General features: G+C 36.1%; 2 protein-coding genes across 2 annotated transcripts in view; one reads left to right on the top strand and one right to left on the bottom strand.

Moving 5' to 3' along the window:
- The first annotated feature begins 583 nt into the window (after positions 1 to 583).
- LOC106869155 (alpha-aminoadipic semialdehyde synthase, mitochondrial) overlaps positions 584 to 18,916 on the top strand; it is a 150,589-nt gene continuing 132,256 nt past the window's right edge. Inside the window, exon 1 of the mRNA XM_089351567.1 lies at positions 584 to 668. The gene's annotated coding sequence lies outside the window, so the exon portion shown is untranslated. The remainder of the gene's footprint in view (positions 669 to 18,916) is intronic.
- Positions 13,767 to 14,294, bottom strand: LOC149137556 (uncharacterized). The gene has a single exon (XM_089353050.1). It carries the CDS (start codon positions 14,292 to 14,294, stop codon positions 13,767 to 13,769), a length of 528 nt encoding a protein of 175 aa, XP_089209176.1.

Genomic DNA, 18,916 nt, shown 5'->3' with positions numbered 1-18,916 from the left:
ATGTTCCTCCTCTTGCGCCAGTGACTTCAAGCCTAGTCAAAGCTTTGCAGAATGAACACTCCACAATAAATATGTACACATATGTTAAACTTTTTATGGTAATACTTTGTCCAGGTTTATGTAGTAAATTTGGCAAAATATTAGCAAATACATACATATACAAACTGCCATATAATTATATGGCATACAAGTTGAATTTTTCTCATCAAAATTTACAGTCAGAAAAAGGTAGGTCAACTTGTACACCTAGATGACTTTGGAGGACAAAAATTTCATGTGAAATGCAACAGGATTTAGAAAGATGGTGATAGTGTTTGAATGTTTACACTATATACTATGTCAACTTGTATGTTGGAGAATACAGTATGCATTTTAAGTATATTTAGAATAGGTTCTTTTATGGAAAATTTTTAAAACAATAGTATTTAGCATGTATATGTGCATTCTTATTGTTTCATTAGAGGAAAGATTAATTCAACCTTAGAAAACTTGAATATTGTGCTATAGATATCAATATCCTTGTTATAGACAAAAGAAAGCAGGTCAAGGTACTTTAGTAGTCAAAGTTCAAATTTTGCTCTGGTTTATTTTTAATTTTTATTTCTCAAGAAAGCTATAGGAGGTTCTTTCTACAAACCTCTTATTTTCAGAAACAATTCAACAGCAGAGTAAGTTTAAAACCATTTTTTTCCCCTTAAATAATTGTGTAAATCAGTGGTTCCCCAAGTGAGTTGTACTGCCCCTGACCCTGGGGTGGTGTAAAGGTCCAGAAAGTGGTACAAAAATGCAAGGGGAGCATTGAAGAAAAATGGGGCAATAATGGGGTGGCCAAAAGGGATCACTAGATGGTATGCGCCTGCTCTACTTTTCAATGGTGTACTCTGTGGTTTAGAAAATGATGTTTAAAAAGAGATCTGAAAAAGTTGCTTGAAGTTAATTTTCTTCTCGAAACAAGAACGAAGAACAAAAATATATGATAGATTTAAAAACTTTACTCATGAAGCTGGTCATAAAATTCCCTTGAGAATTCCCTAGAAAGATAACAGAAATGATACTGAACAAAAATAATAATGATGATGACAACAACAGCAAAAAGGAAACGAAAACATGTATACATGAATATGTGTTTGTGTGTTTTTGTGAGTGAATGTATAAGGATATTGTGATTCTTGTTTTAAAGATGGCAGTTTCTAGTAAATATTCCCTTGGGATCTCCTCCAGGTACCACTGACCAACGCTGATATCAATGCTAAATGTGTGTGTGGGGTGGGTGGGGGGGTGGATAGTCTAATGAGTGAAACAAGTAAAAGATGAAAGATAAAAGACAAATACATATATTTACATATATTTGAAAATGTGTGTGTGTGTGTGTTTTGTCTATCTATCTATCTGTCTGTCTGTCTACCTATCTATCTATCTATCTATCTATCTATCTATCTATCTATCTATCTATCTATCTATCTATCTATACATACATACATAAAATACACCATTTTGAGTGTGGCATTTGCCAGTACCGCCTGACTGGCCTTCATGCCGGTGGCACGTAAAAGCACCCACTACACTCTCGGAGTGGTTGGCGTTAGGAAGGGCATCCAGCTGTAGAAACTCTGCCAAATCAGATTGGAGCCTGGTGTAGCCATCTGGCTCGCCAGTCCTCAGTCAAATCGTCCAACCCATGCTAGCATGGAAAGTGGATGTTAAACAATGATGATGATGATGATGATGATATATATATATATATCTTCATGGTGATCTATATAAGGATGACACTCTCTTTGTCATACCCTCTAATAGCAAATGACTACTTGAAAGAACTCACAAAAATTTTGGAAATTCTTCCATAACTTTTACCTCTACTTGACCTTTGAACTAGGGACTAAATCTCTTGACTTCTTAGACGTCTCATTAAACCTAAAATCAGGACTTTACTATCCCTACAGAAAACCAGATGAAACCACTAGATATGATAGCAAATTCTTAAATCACCACCCCACCTCTGTTATTAAATCTTTAGCTAAAAGGGTTTCACGTAGAATTATGCAACTTTTGGTGAACAAAGATATTTTCAATTCATACTTTCACTTCTACGATTTGGCTCTTTCCAATGCAGGATATGAACAGAAAATAATATATGGAAATAACAATAACAACAACAACAACAATAATAATAACAATAATAAGAACTATAGTAATAACATTAAAGATAATAATAATAATAATGATAATAACAAAAATAATTATAATCATAACAACAACAACAACAACAACAACAACAATAATAATAATAATAATAATTACCATAGTAGGTGCATTGGGTATGATAAAAAAAGCATTCAGACAAATATATAACAAAATCTCCAGGACTTACAAGTATATATAACATACAGAAAATAGCAATACTAGGTACTCCACACATCCTACATAAAACACTTTCAATACAGTGAAAATAAAAGCACCACAACAAACCACAGCACATACCCAAGGCACACAGAGCTGCACTTGATAGTGCAGTGAAAGTACATGATAAAAATAAAACTACTGAATAATAATAATAATAATAATAATAATAATAATAATAATAATAATAATAATAATAATAATAATAACAATATTGATAATAATAATAATATTAATAATAAACTTGACCAGGTAGTCAATACTGCCTGGAGAATATGCACCATGAGAGAGGGCAACTAACAACTTTGCTGAAAATACAGACAGCGACTATATTGGCAACAACACAAATAAAAATAAATATAAAAATGAAGATAAATATAAAAACAAATGTTCCTCACTCAAACCCCTATCTACGTATGGGGATAGGAAACATAGTGTATACAAAGATAAAAACAGGAAGAGATGTGACATAACATGGTATAACCCTCCCTTCAATTATGTAATTGATACTAATATAAGCAGAAAATTATTTAGTATACTAAAGCGCAACTTTTCCCCTCACACAAGTATTACCGTTTATTCTCCCGTAGAAACATTAGGGTCTCCTACTCAACACTCCCCAATATAGGTACAATTATAGCTGGCCTGAATAAGAAACACTTATCCATGGCCAGAAGTAGTAATAATACCCCTAACAGCACCACCCCCAATAAAAATCGCAGTAGGAAAAGCAATAATACTAATAGTATTAATGTTAAATCTCTGAATATTCCTCATATCTCTACTGACACTAATACTGTGTACAAGAATACAACAATGAGCTAGTATTTCCAGATAGTAGATATTATGATTCTGACAAAAGTCAGCCAGCCACAAATAGGGACAGCAGCCAAACCAACTATGTCACAACTACCTATAGTAGCAGCAGTATGGATTCAACTAGCTTAGGCTCACACAATACCAATCTCTACAACACTCTCCACTAGCCGTAATGAAAGCCATCCTACTCGCATTTATGCTGCCAATATGCTAAATGTACAGAACTCTAACACCTGTGCTGGTAATCTTTCCATTATACCACCCACCCTCGACCCTCTAGTGTCACTATCTGAAAGCCAAATCACTTATGTCAACACTCAGTACTAACAATCTCCGACCCAGGGCTCAGCAACTAATTTTAATAATAATAGTATTGATCATAGTAATATAAACCCCAGTAACTACTATGTGAACACCAGTAACTCTCGCGAGCTTCAACTATTACACAGTAATAATGTTGGATCATGTACCTGTAACAATAAATTTCAAGTATTAGAAAATATTGGGTGCAATTGTTTCGACAAAACATCTTGTCTGCTCTTGGGTCAATATTCAACAGAAAAAGTGGTTTACAAATGTGATGTTGTAACGGACACCAACGCTTATACATATATCGGCTGTTCCGTAAATCTCAAAGGCGCTTATGTAACCACTATTCATCTTTTAAATTAAGCCATAGGGTTGACAGGACGTCCCTAGCCATGAAGATTTGGGAACTCAAGGAGTTGAAACTCATTGAGTTGGTACATCATTAGGGTCGTTAAACTGTACTGAAACAGTAGATACAGATGCAGACTTTGCTGCATGGCGCTATTTGAAATTTTAAGGAGATCTAATAGTGAAAATCTACTAAATAATAAATTAGACCTTTGTCTTTCCTGTATACATGAGGCTACCTGCATGTTTAAATACTTTAAGGACATTAAACAACCTCTATAATAGCCCCCAATCTAGGTCCAATCCAATTTATTCTTTCTTTTGCTAATCCTTTAGCCTATCAATCTACCCATTTGTTTCTGAGTCCTCCTAGTCTTGTTTTCCCTTTACCAATACCTTTTAACCACTCTTACTATACTTGCATAGTATGCTATATTGAAGGAACTAACCATTCTATCTGTGGTGTATCCAGTTTTATGCAATAGCAATGACAGTGATACCTAAACTTTAGTAGCAGCCTGCACATCCTAGACATTTCTGCTAGCTATGTACTCCTTACACCAACATACAGTTTTTTGAGCAGCGCTTCTTATACAATAGATAGAACACACTATTAACACCCCTTACCCATGATTATTGTCCTGAGTTGCTTCACCCGATTTCACACAAAGGTGATTATACCATCCAATTTTGACATCATCACCACCACCAAAGTTAATCATTAGACCTCTCCCCACTGCTGGCTTTCCTTGATATCTGATTGGCTATTTCCTCTATCTTCATACTAGGTGTAGTTCATTATATGCTTCTTTAAACCACTTATTGATACATAACACTCTACTTTACTACTACTACTACTACTACTACTACTACTACTACTACTACTACTACTACATCATTTCCATAAAAGTTCGATTTTATTATTTGATAGCCTTCATACCACCCCTACTTTCGGCCAATATCCATTGAATACCCCTAATTTCTGTGTTTCTCTGTCCCCTTCCCTTGGTCATTTAGCATTAGCTAGAGATTCATATACCCCGCCCCTATACCAGATTGGCTTGTACACTTTATTTTTACTTTTAATTATTTTCCTTCACTCTTTAGTCTAATTTTTTTAATCATTTCTTTTTTCCCTTATCCTTAATTGTTTTATGATCTCTCCTTACTTACCATTACTCTAAGCCTACTATAATGAATTATCTCCTACACTCCACTCCAGTCTACCTATGATCTTGTCTAGTAGACTCCTCACCTGAATCACTGATCTTAGATATCACACTTTCAAGAACTCCATTCTTAACTTAAACAGCCAACATAGTTGATCATTCTCCCATTTCATAGTTGGCCTCAACAACTATAGCCACATCCCTGCTGTATTCTTGAGATATTCTTTGGTTTTGTGAAATTACTTCTCATCTGATGATTACGGTCTTTTATAATGATGTAATGTTCTTATTCTTTTATTAAAAAGTTACATAAGAAACAGCAATAATGAGCTGACAATTATCCATTGTATGTTATAATTCATTTGATTATATATATATTCATTTAAAATACAGAGATGCCTATAATAGGACATCTAACCTGCCAGAAAGAGCAGCCAAAAACTCTATACCACAATTAGGGATAATTTCGAAAGGGAATGAAAAATAAAAACATTTACCAATCTATTTTCTGAACCATGGCTTCAAGCTATTTTAGCAAAATAAAATATTTTGCAAGGTCAGCTATCATCAGCAGAACAACCTAGATTAACATATAAACACGAGGCACTACATAGAAAACATGACTTGTGCCTATATGCTTAATTTTTCAAAATTTACCGCTTATGTGCAGTTTACCTTATCGGCAGCAAATACAAAAAAAAAAAAATGCCAATTTTCTTTCAGAAATTAGCCAAAAAACATTTTATCATTATTAATAAATCACAGGGTAGCAAAAAAATTTTAGAAATCTTATTTACTACCAGTGGTCTAGTGAGAAGAAAAAGTTAGTCAAATAGACTATATATTATTCATTTAAAATACAGAGATGCCTATAATAGGACATCTAACCCGCCAGAAAGAGCAGCCAAAAACTCTATACCACAATTAGGGATAATTTCGAAAGGGAATGAAAAATAAAAACATTTACCAATCTATTTACTGAACCATGGTTTCAAGCTATTTTAGCAAAATAATATATATATATATATATATATATATATAATCAAATGAATAATAACATACAATGGATAATTGTCAGCTCATTATTGCTGTTTCTTAAGTAACTTTTTAATAGAAGAATAAGAACATTACAAACCCTCTTTCATCATCAGCATCATCATCATCATCGTTTAACGTCCGCTTTCCATGCTAGCATGGGTTGGACGATTTGACTGAGGACTGGTGAAACCGGATGGCAACACCAGGCTCCAATCTAATTTGGCAGAGTTTCTACAGCTGGATGCCCTTCCTAACGCCAACCACTCAGAGAGTGTAGTGGGTATATATATATATATATATATATATATATATATATATATATATATATCAGTGGCGTGCGGTGACTTCCGGGGTTGGGCATGCAATGAATTTCTCTCCCCACCCCCGGCAATTTTTCAGTAAATAAATTTTCGTATTCCTACAATTTACATAGGGGAGATTCTGAATATGCAATCACCCCCGTATGACCTAGAATAAGCAGGGAATAAAAAATGGCTCTGTAAAGATGAGCCTGAAATAAGTGTATTGTTTGTATTTTTCTCTCTCTTCGAAACGTCAGTACTTTCCCATCCTCACGCTCCCTTAAAAAGTCTAAAAATCATAAGTGAAATGTAATAAAGATGAAATTGGATTCTGTTAATATTTTTGCATATTCGGAATCTCTGTTAAAGGTAGGAATCAGAAAAAAATTTTCACAAAATTCGTTTTTCAAAGGGGTGCGATTCTGCATTAGCCCCTATACCTATTGGTTGAGTTGAATCAAATTGAAATGATTTAATTAAGAGAACACATTTAGTTACATTATATGGCCATGCTTTAAGATCGTTACGCCCTGGAAGACAAGTCAGGTGTTTTATCATGCTACTTGTCAATTCTGGGAAAATTATCGATACTCAAGCAGACTGTTCTGAGACTTACTGAACTCCGTATATTAAAAGACTACGTCTCACGCACACACATTGAAAATACACTCATATACATGAATACACACAATGAAAGACAGTGAAAATTCAACATTATAAAAAGCCCCCCAAAACTGTTGTGGCAGAAGTCAACATCTCTGAGATTGAAACAAGACATTTACGGCCGTAAATAGACTACACCCAGCAGCACAGAAAGGAAAACCTATGTAGGTTAGGCGTGACGAAGAAGTCGAACCATTTCTCCTGCCAAACAATACTGATATAAGATGGTCGAACCTTACATTATAACAAACACTAACCAAAACCTGTAATATATTAATTTTTTTTAAGGTTCTAAAATGTTATTTACCTCATTTATAAATTAATTCAATTCTTCGATCTTCCTGGGCAAATATATCTATCACATTTTCATAGAAATCTTCTCTTTTCATCAATTGTTGTAGTAAATCTTTTTCAATTGACATTAGTGCTAACCCAGACAGTCTTCTTTCTCCTGTCGCATTTCTTTGGTATGTTTTGATTCTACTTAATGCAGAAAAGGATCGCTCTACAGAAGCAGTGGTAGACGGAATTGTCAAAATCAACTTGCACAGATTGAAGAGTTCTGGCATAGCTTCAACAAGGTCACTGCTGTAAATGTAACTCATTAAATGACTTAACTTCGCTTTTTAAAATCTTTCATTGAATACGTCACATTGAGCTCACTTTGTAATCGAATTACATCAAAAAATCTGCCATAAGTGATTTTTAAAGAATGTATAGAGTCCACAGGAAATTGTTTGCAATATTCATCAACTTTGTTGAAATTCAAAAGTTCCATGAATTTAAACTCTTCTAAGGATGAATATCGTGCTTTTATTTGGTCAACTACTGTACTGATAATTTTGTTACAATGCATTCTAATAATGTCGTTGAGGCTCAATAGATATATTTTTGGATCTCTGAATTCCGATTCCTGCATCGACTCCATATTTTCCCCCTAATATATCATAAAAGATTGAAAAATTATCAAGTTTGTTTTCGAGTACAGTTCTAGTTTTATCTATTTGCTCTTTACAATACACTATGTCATGACTTTTACTCTGGATATTAAATAAGACGTCAGTAAAAGAAAAAATGTCACTGAATACTTCTAACAAAAATAAGAAATCACTGGTTTGACAGACCAGTGAAGATAAAAGCTGTATCTAGATGAGTTTCCATTTTTTTGTCATATTTACTGATTAAATATACGAATTCTTTGGTCACCCACCGTTTATAATTAATTGTTTTCCATCGAAGTCTCTTTTCGAAAAACTATTTCTCAAAATATCGTTTATAACACACATTTCACTCATTTGGAAAAAAGTAACACACGTGTAAGCGTATATTGTAGGTAAATTTCAAAAAAAAAAAAAAAAACAGAAAAATGACGTTAGTCAAATTAAATATTTTTGTTTTCAGAACACTCCAAAAATATAATAGTGCAAACAGATGTTTTGGATAAAAGATTCAAACTTACCGCCAGGCTGTTCCAAGAATTATGGCTAATTATAGCAGTTCTTGAGAACTGCTCTAGTTCCGGTCAGAACCAGCTAACAAAGAGATAGAGAGGTGGGGGTTATGCTATTATCAGAAAGCATTACTTCCTATGATAAATTTGTGGAATCACTGACAGAGAGAGGAAGGGGTACAAAATATATATGCTATGGTCTTAGCATATCTTTTGACAGGTCACTAAGAGAGAGAGAGAGAGAGTGAGAGAGAGAGAGAGGGGGAAGGAAGGAAGGACAAACTAACATAGATAGGGAGTTAGGAGTGTCTATATGCTGGATTCTCATTGCATACCCTTCTCAAAGATTTTACTAGTCACTGAGAGAGGGGAAGGGGAGATCGGTCCTAGCATATCTTTTGACAGGTCACTAAGAGAGAGAGAGAGAGAGAGAGGAGAAGGAAGGAAGGTCAAACTAACATAGATAGGGAGTTAGGGAGTTTCTATATGCTGGATTCTCAAAGCTTTTACTAGTCACTGAGAGAGGGGAAGGGGAGACAGAATATTTCGAAAACTGGACAGATTATTTTTTGCAAGAAAGTAACTATTTTATCTAATTATCCGATTATATAACAGAGCATGCGGCGCATAGCTTGCATGGCTGAGACTGAAAACATTTGATGCTGTTCCTCCCTCATAGATAATTGAGTCACTATGCTTTGCTAAAATTGCAAATGCCAAAGTCAATGTCATTAAGAGGCTAACACAACATGATTCACAGAGCTATCATTAGAAAAGGAAACCATCACTATATTCACTAACAAATTAGGCTATCAACAGGAATATTTCAGGGCAACAACTTATCTGTAATGCTTTTTGTGAAACCTTTGTCAGCCCAGTAAAAGAAATACAAACACTACACGATAAGAGCTACAGATGAAAGGAAGATTAATTTTACCTACATCTTTTTTATTGATGAACTTGAGCTGTACCTGACACTACTAACCAGTTAGACCTGGTCACAACTTTCTCATGGCACACAGGATCAGAGTTAGGTCAGGACAAGTGTTCATATTTGATAGTGAAACTAAGAAAGATTGTCAACCAGGCAGTGAATATGGATATCAATGGCTTGTGTATTTCCCCTGTCAACAATGATGAATGCTACAAATTCCTCAGAATTGGTGAGAATATCACATATGTTGGTGTTGTGATACTAGAGTGACAAAAGAATACTTCAGCAGATTTAGGAATGTATGGAAATCAGAGCAGTCTGCATTTGTTAAAACAATATCCCACAATATCTTCACAGTGCTAGTACTAGCACCAAATTTTGGGATGTTGGACTGGATACATCAAGAAATCTACACTTTGGACATCAGAAATAGGAAGATACCAGCAATGGCTAGTGTCTTCCACATTAATGGTGACACTGATAGGACTTATGTTAAATGGAGTGAGAGAAGTAGAGATTTAAGATCAGTCCAGATGGCCTTCAGTGCTGCACTGTGTCAGTTAGACAAGACTGACAGACCAGCAAAGAGAGCATTGAGTATATCATGCGTGTACTCTGTTCAGCTTCATGTTTTCTGCTATCTGAATAATGACTCCAGAATTGAAAACACAGACACAGATATTAGCAGCTATATCAGATACTGTACAGATTGCTCAGTCTTCAATCATAGGAAGCTTTAACTGAAAATCAAGTTTTCAACTGACAACATCAAAGGATTTCTCTTTGCAATGACAGTACCCTCAGTGCTACCTCAGAGGCTGACCTTCCAAACATTGTTAACAGATTCTTTGACACCTGTAATGACTGTGACTGTTGTGGTATGACGTCAGTGTCTGGGGAGGCTGACCGGAAGGGTGAGTCGACCGGAAGGGGAAAAAGGGCAGAGGGAGCCTTGATCGGCATTCGTGCCCTTTTCGAACGGGGCTGCGGTCAGGACAAGACGTGTTAAGCGACGGTCTAGGTTTGGGAAGGTTCGGGAGAAGCAGCTGCTATTCCTGGTGTACTTTGGGTCGAGGCAAGCTTCAAGGATCGGATACCGCAAGACGGACTCGCAGTCGAGGAAAGGAAAACCGAGGTAAGGCGATTACATCTCCTCGTACGCACACACCACAACTGTGAAGATCAATATACAGAAAACTGAAGTGATGAATCAGCCAGCATCCGGAAAAACATGTATTGAAGTCAACATCTTCATCAATGGAAAACAACTGAATACAGTGAACAGGTTTATCAACCTGCAAAGCACACTCTACCAAATTGTCATTATTGATGACAAAGTGAATGCCAAACTTGCCAAGGTCAGTGCCACTTTCATCACAAGGGCATGTGGAATAGGAGAAGCATTAATGTAGAACAATGTTCTGCAACCTTTTTTCACTTGCAGTACACTTATATTCTTTTCAAAATTTGGCGGTACTAGAAGTATAGGGAAAAAAATTATATTCAGGTTACACTCCAGCACATCTAGTTACACTCATAGCACACCAGTGTGCCATTGCATACCAGTTGTGGAGTACTGATCTAGAAATACAGAGTAAGGTGTACTGAGCCATAATTCTCACCACAGTACTCTATGGCTGTGAAGCATGGATTATCTGCCAACAGCACGCAACAAAGCTTAACCACATCAAGCCACCCAAAAAAATTTTTGCCAGCAAGTAGCAGGACAGTATTCATGATTCAGAGGTATTATCTCATGCTGAAATGGCCAGCATCCATACAGTTCTGATGCAATCACAGCTGCACTGGAAAGGTCCTGTACTTCACATGTTAGACAACTGGCTCCTGAGAAAATCTGTTAAAAGGTAAATTCCAGCATGATAAATGCTCCCATGGTAGCTTGGAAAATCACATCAAAGATACTTTGAAAGCTTCAGTGAAGGACTTCAACATTAACCATAAACAATACAAATAGACAGCATTGGCTAGAAGAGAATGGCATTATACAGCCCCCAAAGGCTCTGCAGCATGTGAGGTGAACAAAGTTACTGCAGCTGAACAAAGCAGGCAAGTAAGAAAGCGAAACTCTATCAGAGCTTGCACTATTGTTTGCATTTCCTGCCCACAAGGTCAAAGACAATCCATGAGCAAATTGAACTGACTAGCCATTGGCACACTCACAAAGTCCCACTACCCAGGATGACTGATGGTCCTTGTCAATCTGAAGAGGACTCTCAGTCATCAACAAATCCCATGAATCATGGGAACAATATGATAAATAATGAAATTATGCCTGATTCAAAATTGTTTTATGTGTGTTTGGATTAAATGGCAATGTACTTTGTTAAATATTTCATGGTATATATAATTTCCATCTAGATTTGAGTTGTAAAGGCCAATATGAGCTGTCCAAGGAATTTATTTTATTTTAGGTATTATTTTATTTATTTACTTACTTTACATATTGGGTATTTTTATTTTGGGGTCATCACACCTTGTCTATAGTTATGCAAGAGATACGACTATAACTAAGAATCCAAGCTTTGGCATTCATGCTTGTCCATTATTCAGCATGCAGCCTCTCCTCTTACTTGCAGCATCACAATCTACCAGTTACAATTATATTGTTACATTTGGTGACCCATACCTGTTACAATGCTGGAAGCCTTCTCTCCATCTACAGTGTAAATGTTACTTTTAGATAATTTAAAATCAAGCAGTGATTTGTATCAGTTAGAATATAATTTTTTTATTTTCTTGCTGTCCACTATGAAGACTCACGACTATCTCTACGTCATTCAAACCGAAAAATCATAAATGAAAGATTAGACTTTGATTCTAAGCCTTTCATTTACCACACACACACACACACACACACACACACACACACACACACACACACACACACACACACACACACACACACACACAAAATATACATAGTTTTTAAATTCCTTCGTCGATTACACTAGCTGCGTTTACAAGCTAAGGGAAACTACTCTGTTTATTTTAAATCCCGTTACAATCAACAGTTGCTTGCCTTTATAAAAAAATAGTTAAATATTTTTAATCATTTTTATGAAGTATGAGTGTAACGAAAACATTTTATTTTCCGTCATTGAAAGCATGCAATATAAATTGCAATTATTAGAAAGGTTATAATAGATAGGTGAAACACATTAATAACGTGTTGAAAATCAGGTTTTGTGTTCGTTATACAGTAATGAACCTACTACCAACTAACTTATAATTACATCGTCGACGAATTATCTTACCTATTTAAAAACACACAAAAGTTGTATTCACTTTTCGTGTGTGTGTGTTTTTTGTTTTCCTTTTGTTAATCTATCAAAAATTCTGCTGCATTTCTGCAACCTATTAACTGACATAATTCTACTTACTACATCTGTTGAAACTGGCCTTATGATGAGGTTCTTTCCTTCTCGTCTCTTCCCTTTTAATCTTTGGTTTAATTTAGCAACATACTTTTTAAACAGGTGAAACTTGGCTCTATCAGGTCTGGAATTGCTTGAGACATCGACAATCTTTCCATGGTGCTGTGGAAAGAACAAATAAGATAAAAATGAGCTACTTTGAATATTAATGTAGCACCATACACTCTGTATGTTGATGATATTAACATTGTCATTAGAACAATTCCTTGAGGTAACGGACAGAAGGATGAAGAAAACACTAATTGCATATTACAACACATAATAAATTCCATCTACAACAGAATAAATATAGATAGTAATGTGCTTGTTTTAGTTAGTTATAGAGGTGGAGGTTAAGTGAGTGAAAGAGTGAGGAGATGGAATGTGAGTAGAGAAGAATGAAAAGAGGGTTATAATAATAATAAGGCCAAATGCATCACGTAATAAGTTGAAAGGAGGAGTGAAGAGTGAGAGAAAAAGACGGTGGGAGAAAAAGACGGTGGGAGAAAAGGAGAGGGAAGTGTTAACAGTTGCAATAGGGTGAGGAGGGAAAAGTTTTAGATGGTGTTTGTATCAGGGTTGTAGAGTCATCTAAAGGTTGACTCCTTCAGAAGGCTGTAATATCATTTGATAGGAATACGGTACAAAGAAATACATAGAACAAGGCTGTAACTTTAAATACCTTTAATGTTGGCCTCACACACACACACACACACATATATAAGTTGAATGATAAATGGAAAGAGTTTGATGCATGGAGGCCATGATCATCTTCTGTGTATTACCTCATATCTGCTAGTCGCCATGTGTCATAAGACAGCTAACTAGACCGTGTCCTTGCACTCCGACATCTAAATGCCAAAAGAGGAAGTCGCAAGGCCTCGTGTCAGAATCTCAAATTCAGCATGTGCTTGAATTCAGGCGGGTGATCCACAGTTTCTCTAGAGACAAACAGCGCAGTTGGGAAAAAACTGGAGGTCCATTAGTCGTGATGAAATGTCTCATGGAATGGGCTGGATTCGACAGATGAAATGATAAATCAGCCAACTCTGGAAACGAAGCGAGTAACTGGTGGTAAGAGTCACTTGGAGCAGCCACAAAGAAAGAAGGGCTCATAACAGGAACAGAAGAATCCTTTCCAGAGACGGCGAGTGAGGTAGTGTCATCAATAAGTTGGCGTCCTCCAACGTCCACAAGGAGAGAATAGTGATGTAAGAAGTCAGCACCAAGGATGGGATAGGGCAGATCCGCAATGACGAAGATCCACTTGAAATCCCTATGGAGTGATAAATCCAGGGTAAGAGAGATTTGTCCATAGGTTTTAATGGCGGAGTGATTTACTGTATAGAGAGATATGTTGGAAAGACCAGGATTGGTGGAAGTAAACCTTTGGGGCCAAATACTTATGCTGGCACCTGTGTCCACCATAAAAACTTTGAAGAAATAGCGTCTTAGATAAAACAATGCATGGTAAGGTGAATCAATGGAGGGAGACAACTGACATGCCCAGTGCCTCCCTGCCTAGTTTCCCTGTGAAGAGTAAGAGCAGAGCTGTGTACACTTTTCGGCCTAGTCCTTGAATTTCCTTTGGTACCAAGAAATTGGTGGGGTAAGAGGTGCGCATCCATGCAAGAAAGAACGATGTTTGGTTCTCTCTGCAGAATGATTCCATAAAAACGAATGGTCTCTGCATGTGCGTGCAACTTGACGAGCCAGTTCTCCAATGGTCCATAAGATTTCAGAGGATTGCATGTTGTCCAGAGCAGAAAAAGTACAAGCTCAAGAGGAGGATGAAGAAGCGCATTGAGGCAAAGGAAAATAACTCAATTTGATGATAATAGGAAACGGAACGCCATGAAGAACAAGCTGGTTGAAAGAAACACCATTAGAAATAGTGGTGGATTCGAAATAGCAGATGGATAGGATGTGGAGTACTTTAACCTAACCCACCCACTGGTTTCTCCTGTGAATGTGGACAACAAAATGTCTTTTTATGTTGTATTTCCTTTGAATTTCATCTTGTTTTAATTTTCTATTTTTATTGAGATTTACATTATTTTTAATAGTATAATGGCTTACATTAACAAGTGTGAAAATTATTGACTAGGTTTATGTGAGTTTTCCAACAATAGCAAATAAAGTAACAAATACTTTTGCCTTTTGCAGTGACAGCCATTGAATTGAATGCCTTTCTCTGGGACAAGATTTTTGTAGTGTTTTCCTACTTTTGACAGAATAGTTTTAGAAATCAAAAGTTGTTCAGCACAGCCCCACATTGCCTTCTTTTTACCTGCTGTTCAACAGTCATTATATCATTGGATTCACAATGGCCTGGGAGGAATTAGTTGAGACTGTTTGTGTAAAATTTGTGCATAATGTTTAAGCATGCAATCAGTCTATCCTCTGCCAAGTCAGTATTTTTATTCTTGGTTGTAAGATTTATCTGTGTTTGGCCTTGGGATTTGTTGATGGACATGGTGATCTGCAAATATTAAACGGCATGTCTGACCCTGAGGGATAAAGGTGCATCCTTGAAATGAAAACATCCCCCCGTTCCTGTACCTCGTAATGGTGGCCTCAATAAAGTGGGGCGTCAGGGACTTGACTACCAAGCGGGTCCCATTGCAGTGTTTAGGCAGATAAAGCATGTACTCTTTAACCCATTTGAGTTTTATTGAACGATTGTGTAAAATTTTCTTAACAATAGGATATATTGTAAGTCTACACACACATGTACAAACACACACTTGGTGTTGTTGTTGTGATGCATGTACTCTTTATCCCATTTGAGTTGTTGTTTTGAATGGCAGGAGATAAGTTTCAGCGAACTTGAATACCAATTTCGGAACTCGTTTCTAATGTTGCTGCATATCAAAAAATGCTTTAAATCACATAGGAAGAAAATGGCTACAGCATGAAGTCATCGATTTGCTTCGACCACCAAGAAAGCAAAAGGACGAACAGAGAATGTCATAAACAGAAATGAATAAGAATGCTGTGGCTGAAAATAACAGTCAAATAAAGAATTTAAATATTAAAACAAACTGAAACTAAGAAACAAAATGTGCTAGTTGCTAATTACATCATTAAGTTTTTGTTTTCTAATTGAATAAACCAACATTAATTATTTAACATTCAGAATTTCATTTAAAATGAAATATGTAGAAAAATTAAATATATACATATACTATATGCATACTATATATACATTTCTTTCAGAGCAGTTCGTCTTTGTTTTCCTGTATAATTAAAAATATATATACATTTCTTTCTTTCTGTATAATAGTCGCCATTGCAGGGGACTTAACTCATGTTAGTAAGCTTGATGATTTCACTGATGCAGAAATTGGTAAAAGTTATGGTTGAAAATCGATTTTTACTGCTATCCGTGGGTGCCTCGGAAAAAATAAGTCGGCAAAAACCCAGCTAGGGCCATGACAAATGTCCTCCTAAATTCGGAGCGACATGTGTGCTAATTTGTGGACGTGCATAAATTACATTCATGTACACACACACACATCCTGCCTTTCATAGATATACATACACACACACACACACATGTATGTATGTGTGCGCCCACACGCAAATGTCTACATTCTGCACTTTTGAAGGTGAGTAGAATGAAAGATCCCTTATTTGAAATACCAGCAAAGACTAGCAAGAGAAAAAACATCTAGTAGTAAAACAATCCCTCACTAATGTTTATTTTATGTACCTTTTCTACAGCTTTAGTGAAGATCTCAGAGTTGATTATATCAGCTTTATTGTCAATGTTGGTTTGGTATTCATTCTTTATTCTATCTGTTTTACAAAAAAAAAAAAGGGGGGCGGGAGAGGGGAAAACGGGAAAAAACATCAATGCAGTACCAAGTGTCTCAATTGTTGCACACGATAAGGTTTAACGGAACCTACTGAAGTAACCCAGCACGCTTGTGGCATTACCATGGGCAACGCCGAGTGAGGCTAAGGGCTTGCTAAGGTCAAGCACCCTTACGGGCATCACCTGGCACCTCGATGAGGCGAGCCTACCAACAATGACAAGAACTTCATGGTTAGTGGCCCAGTCCTTCCGAACATCTCAAACTCCACATATTGGAAGAGATAGTTGACTGTCAGGTCCCGATACTTCAGGGTTTTGTTTCGTTCGGCTATGGAAGCAGTGACCCTCCTGTTTACTGCAGCATCCAGGATGAGGGAAGGAGCAAAAGGGGTCGCAGACTGTGGCGTCCCAAATGAGGCACCTACCTTTAGCCCAGGGACAGAGGGTAAGACCATCTGGTCTCTTTCCATCACTTCTGGATAACCCCGTCGGCTCCAGAACTGAAGGCATATTAATTCGAGCCAGGGGCCGCTTAATGATTAGGTTTAGTTCAGTATGACAAACGAACAGACCAGCATTTAGGCGACAAAACAGACCGTTATAAGTTATGTCCCTTTGAGTGTGCCTTAAAAAAAATAATCTAGATGGCGAAATAACATTTAAAAATCTGACTGCTTCATTTATGTGTAGCAAAATATCTTTTTCATAAAAGATTCTTTCTATGAAAATGTTTTATTTTCATCTTCCCTAATACAATTTGTGGGTTAGAAACAGACTTGTGCTTAATCTGCCTTATTGTATTATTTTCCCCTCCAATAATGGAGTTTTCACTCAGTTTCTTCAGTTCTGATTTAAGATTATTAACTTCCCAAGTTTTTGAAATGTGACTTCTCTAATCATTAAAATTTTTTTACATAAAGTGTTGATGGTTTACAGTGAATTATTATTCACCTTACACGTTAACATGATATTTAAATGCCTGATGCTGTAGCACAAAATGTTTATGTTTTCATTGGTTTGTTATGCACCTGGTTTGCTTATGCTACTTCACTACATGCTTGGCAAATATCGCCCACCTGTTCTCTTAGAATGACAGCTGCTGCATAAAAACAGGCTTCAATAGTCCAATAGAGGTTATATATACATGTACATACATAATTACATATGTATATATGTTGTTATTCATTTTTATTTCAAGATTTCTTGCCAATAGAGAAAGAGCCAGTTTCTAACCTAGATCCAAGGCTCCTTTATTGGAATTTCAACATTAACAACAGGGTATGTATGTATGTATGTATATTTGCAGATTTGTATGTTTTGTTTTATGTACATATTCTCATGCATATAGTTGCATATCTAAACATGCTCATATATATCTAAATGATAAACTTTTGGAAAGTTTTACAGATTTTTACAGTTCCAGTGATGCATTGGATCTTTAGTTTTCAAATTAGCTTTCTCCTTTCTGGTTTTGAGAAGCCTAATTTCTCAAAATTGGTATTTAAGCAGTGTGTTACATATCCTAGAGCCCCAATAATTACAGGTATAAACCTGAACTTGAAATATGGATAGAGCAACTGCAGATTTCTCAAGAGTTCGGTGTAGCTATTCTCTTATACACTGCTTTTCTGTTTTATGTTAACATCCGCTGTATGTATGTATGTATGTCAATATGTATGTATGTATGTATGTACGTATATACATATGTATGTATGCCATTATTCAGTTTATTTCGAGATTTCTTGCCAATACATAAAGAGCTGGTTTCTAATCTAGATTCAAGGTTCTTGCATTGGAATTTCAACCTCAACAACAGGGTATTTTTGTTTGTATGTATGTATATGCAGATTTGTATGCTTTATGTATGTATTCTCATGCATATAGTTACATATCTAGACATGCTCACATATATTTAAATGATAAACTTCCGGAAAGTTTTACAGATTTTTACAGTTCCAGTGATGGATTGGATCTGTAGTCTTTGAATTAGCTTTCTCCTTTCTTGTTTTGAGAAGCTTAATTTCTCAAGATTGGTATTTAGGCAGTATGTTACATATCCCAGGGCAAACCTGAACTTGCAATCTGGATAGATTTCTTAATAGTTCAGCATAGGTTGCTCTCTTTTTCACTTTATGCTAACATCTGCTGGGCAGCTAATTTCCACAACTGTGCACAGTTTCTCTTCTTATGTATGTGTGCATGTATGTGTGTATGTATGTGTAATGGATGA

Source organism: Octopus bimaculoides, chromosome 1 (assembly GCF_046866305.1).
Source record: "Octopus bimaculoides isolate indiv1 chromosome 1, ASM4686630v1, whole genome shotgun sequence".
Classification (NCBI taxonomy): domain Eukaryota; kingdom Metazoa; phylum Mollusca; class Cephalopoda; order Octopoda; family Octopodidae; genus Octopus; species Octopus bimaculoides.
This window is presented reverse-complemented; position numbering and strand designations above follow the sequence as displayed.

Bases quoted from the DNA above. Each gene is read 5' to 3' on its own strand.
- LOC149137556 (XM_089353050.1), bottom strand. From the start codon at position 14,294: ATGGTGGACACAGGTGCCAGCATAAGTATTTGGCCCCAAAGGTTTACT.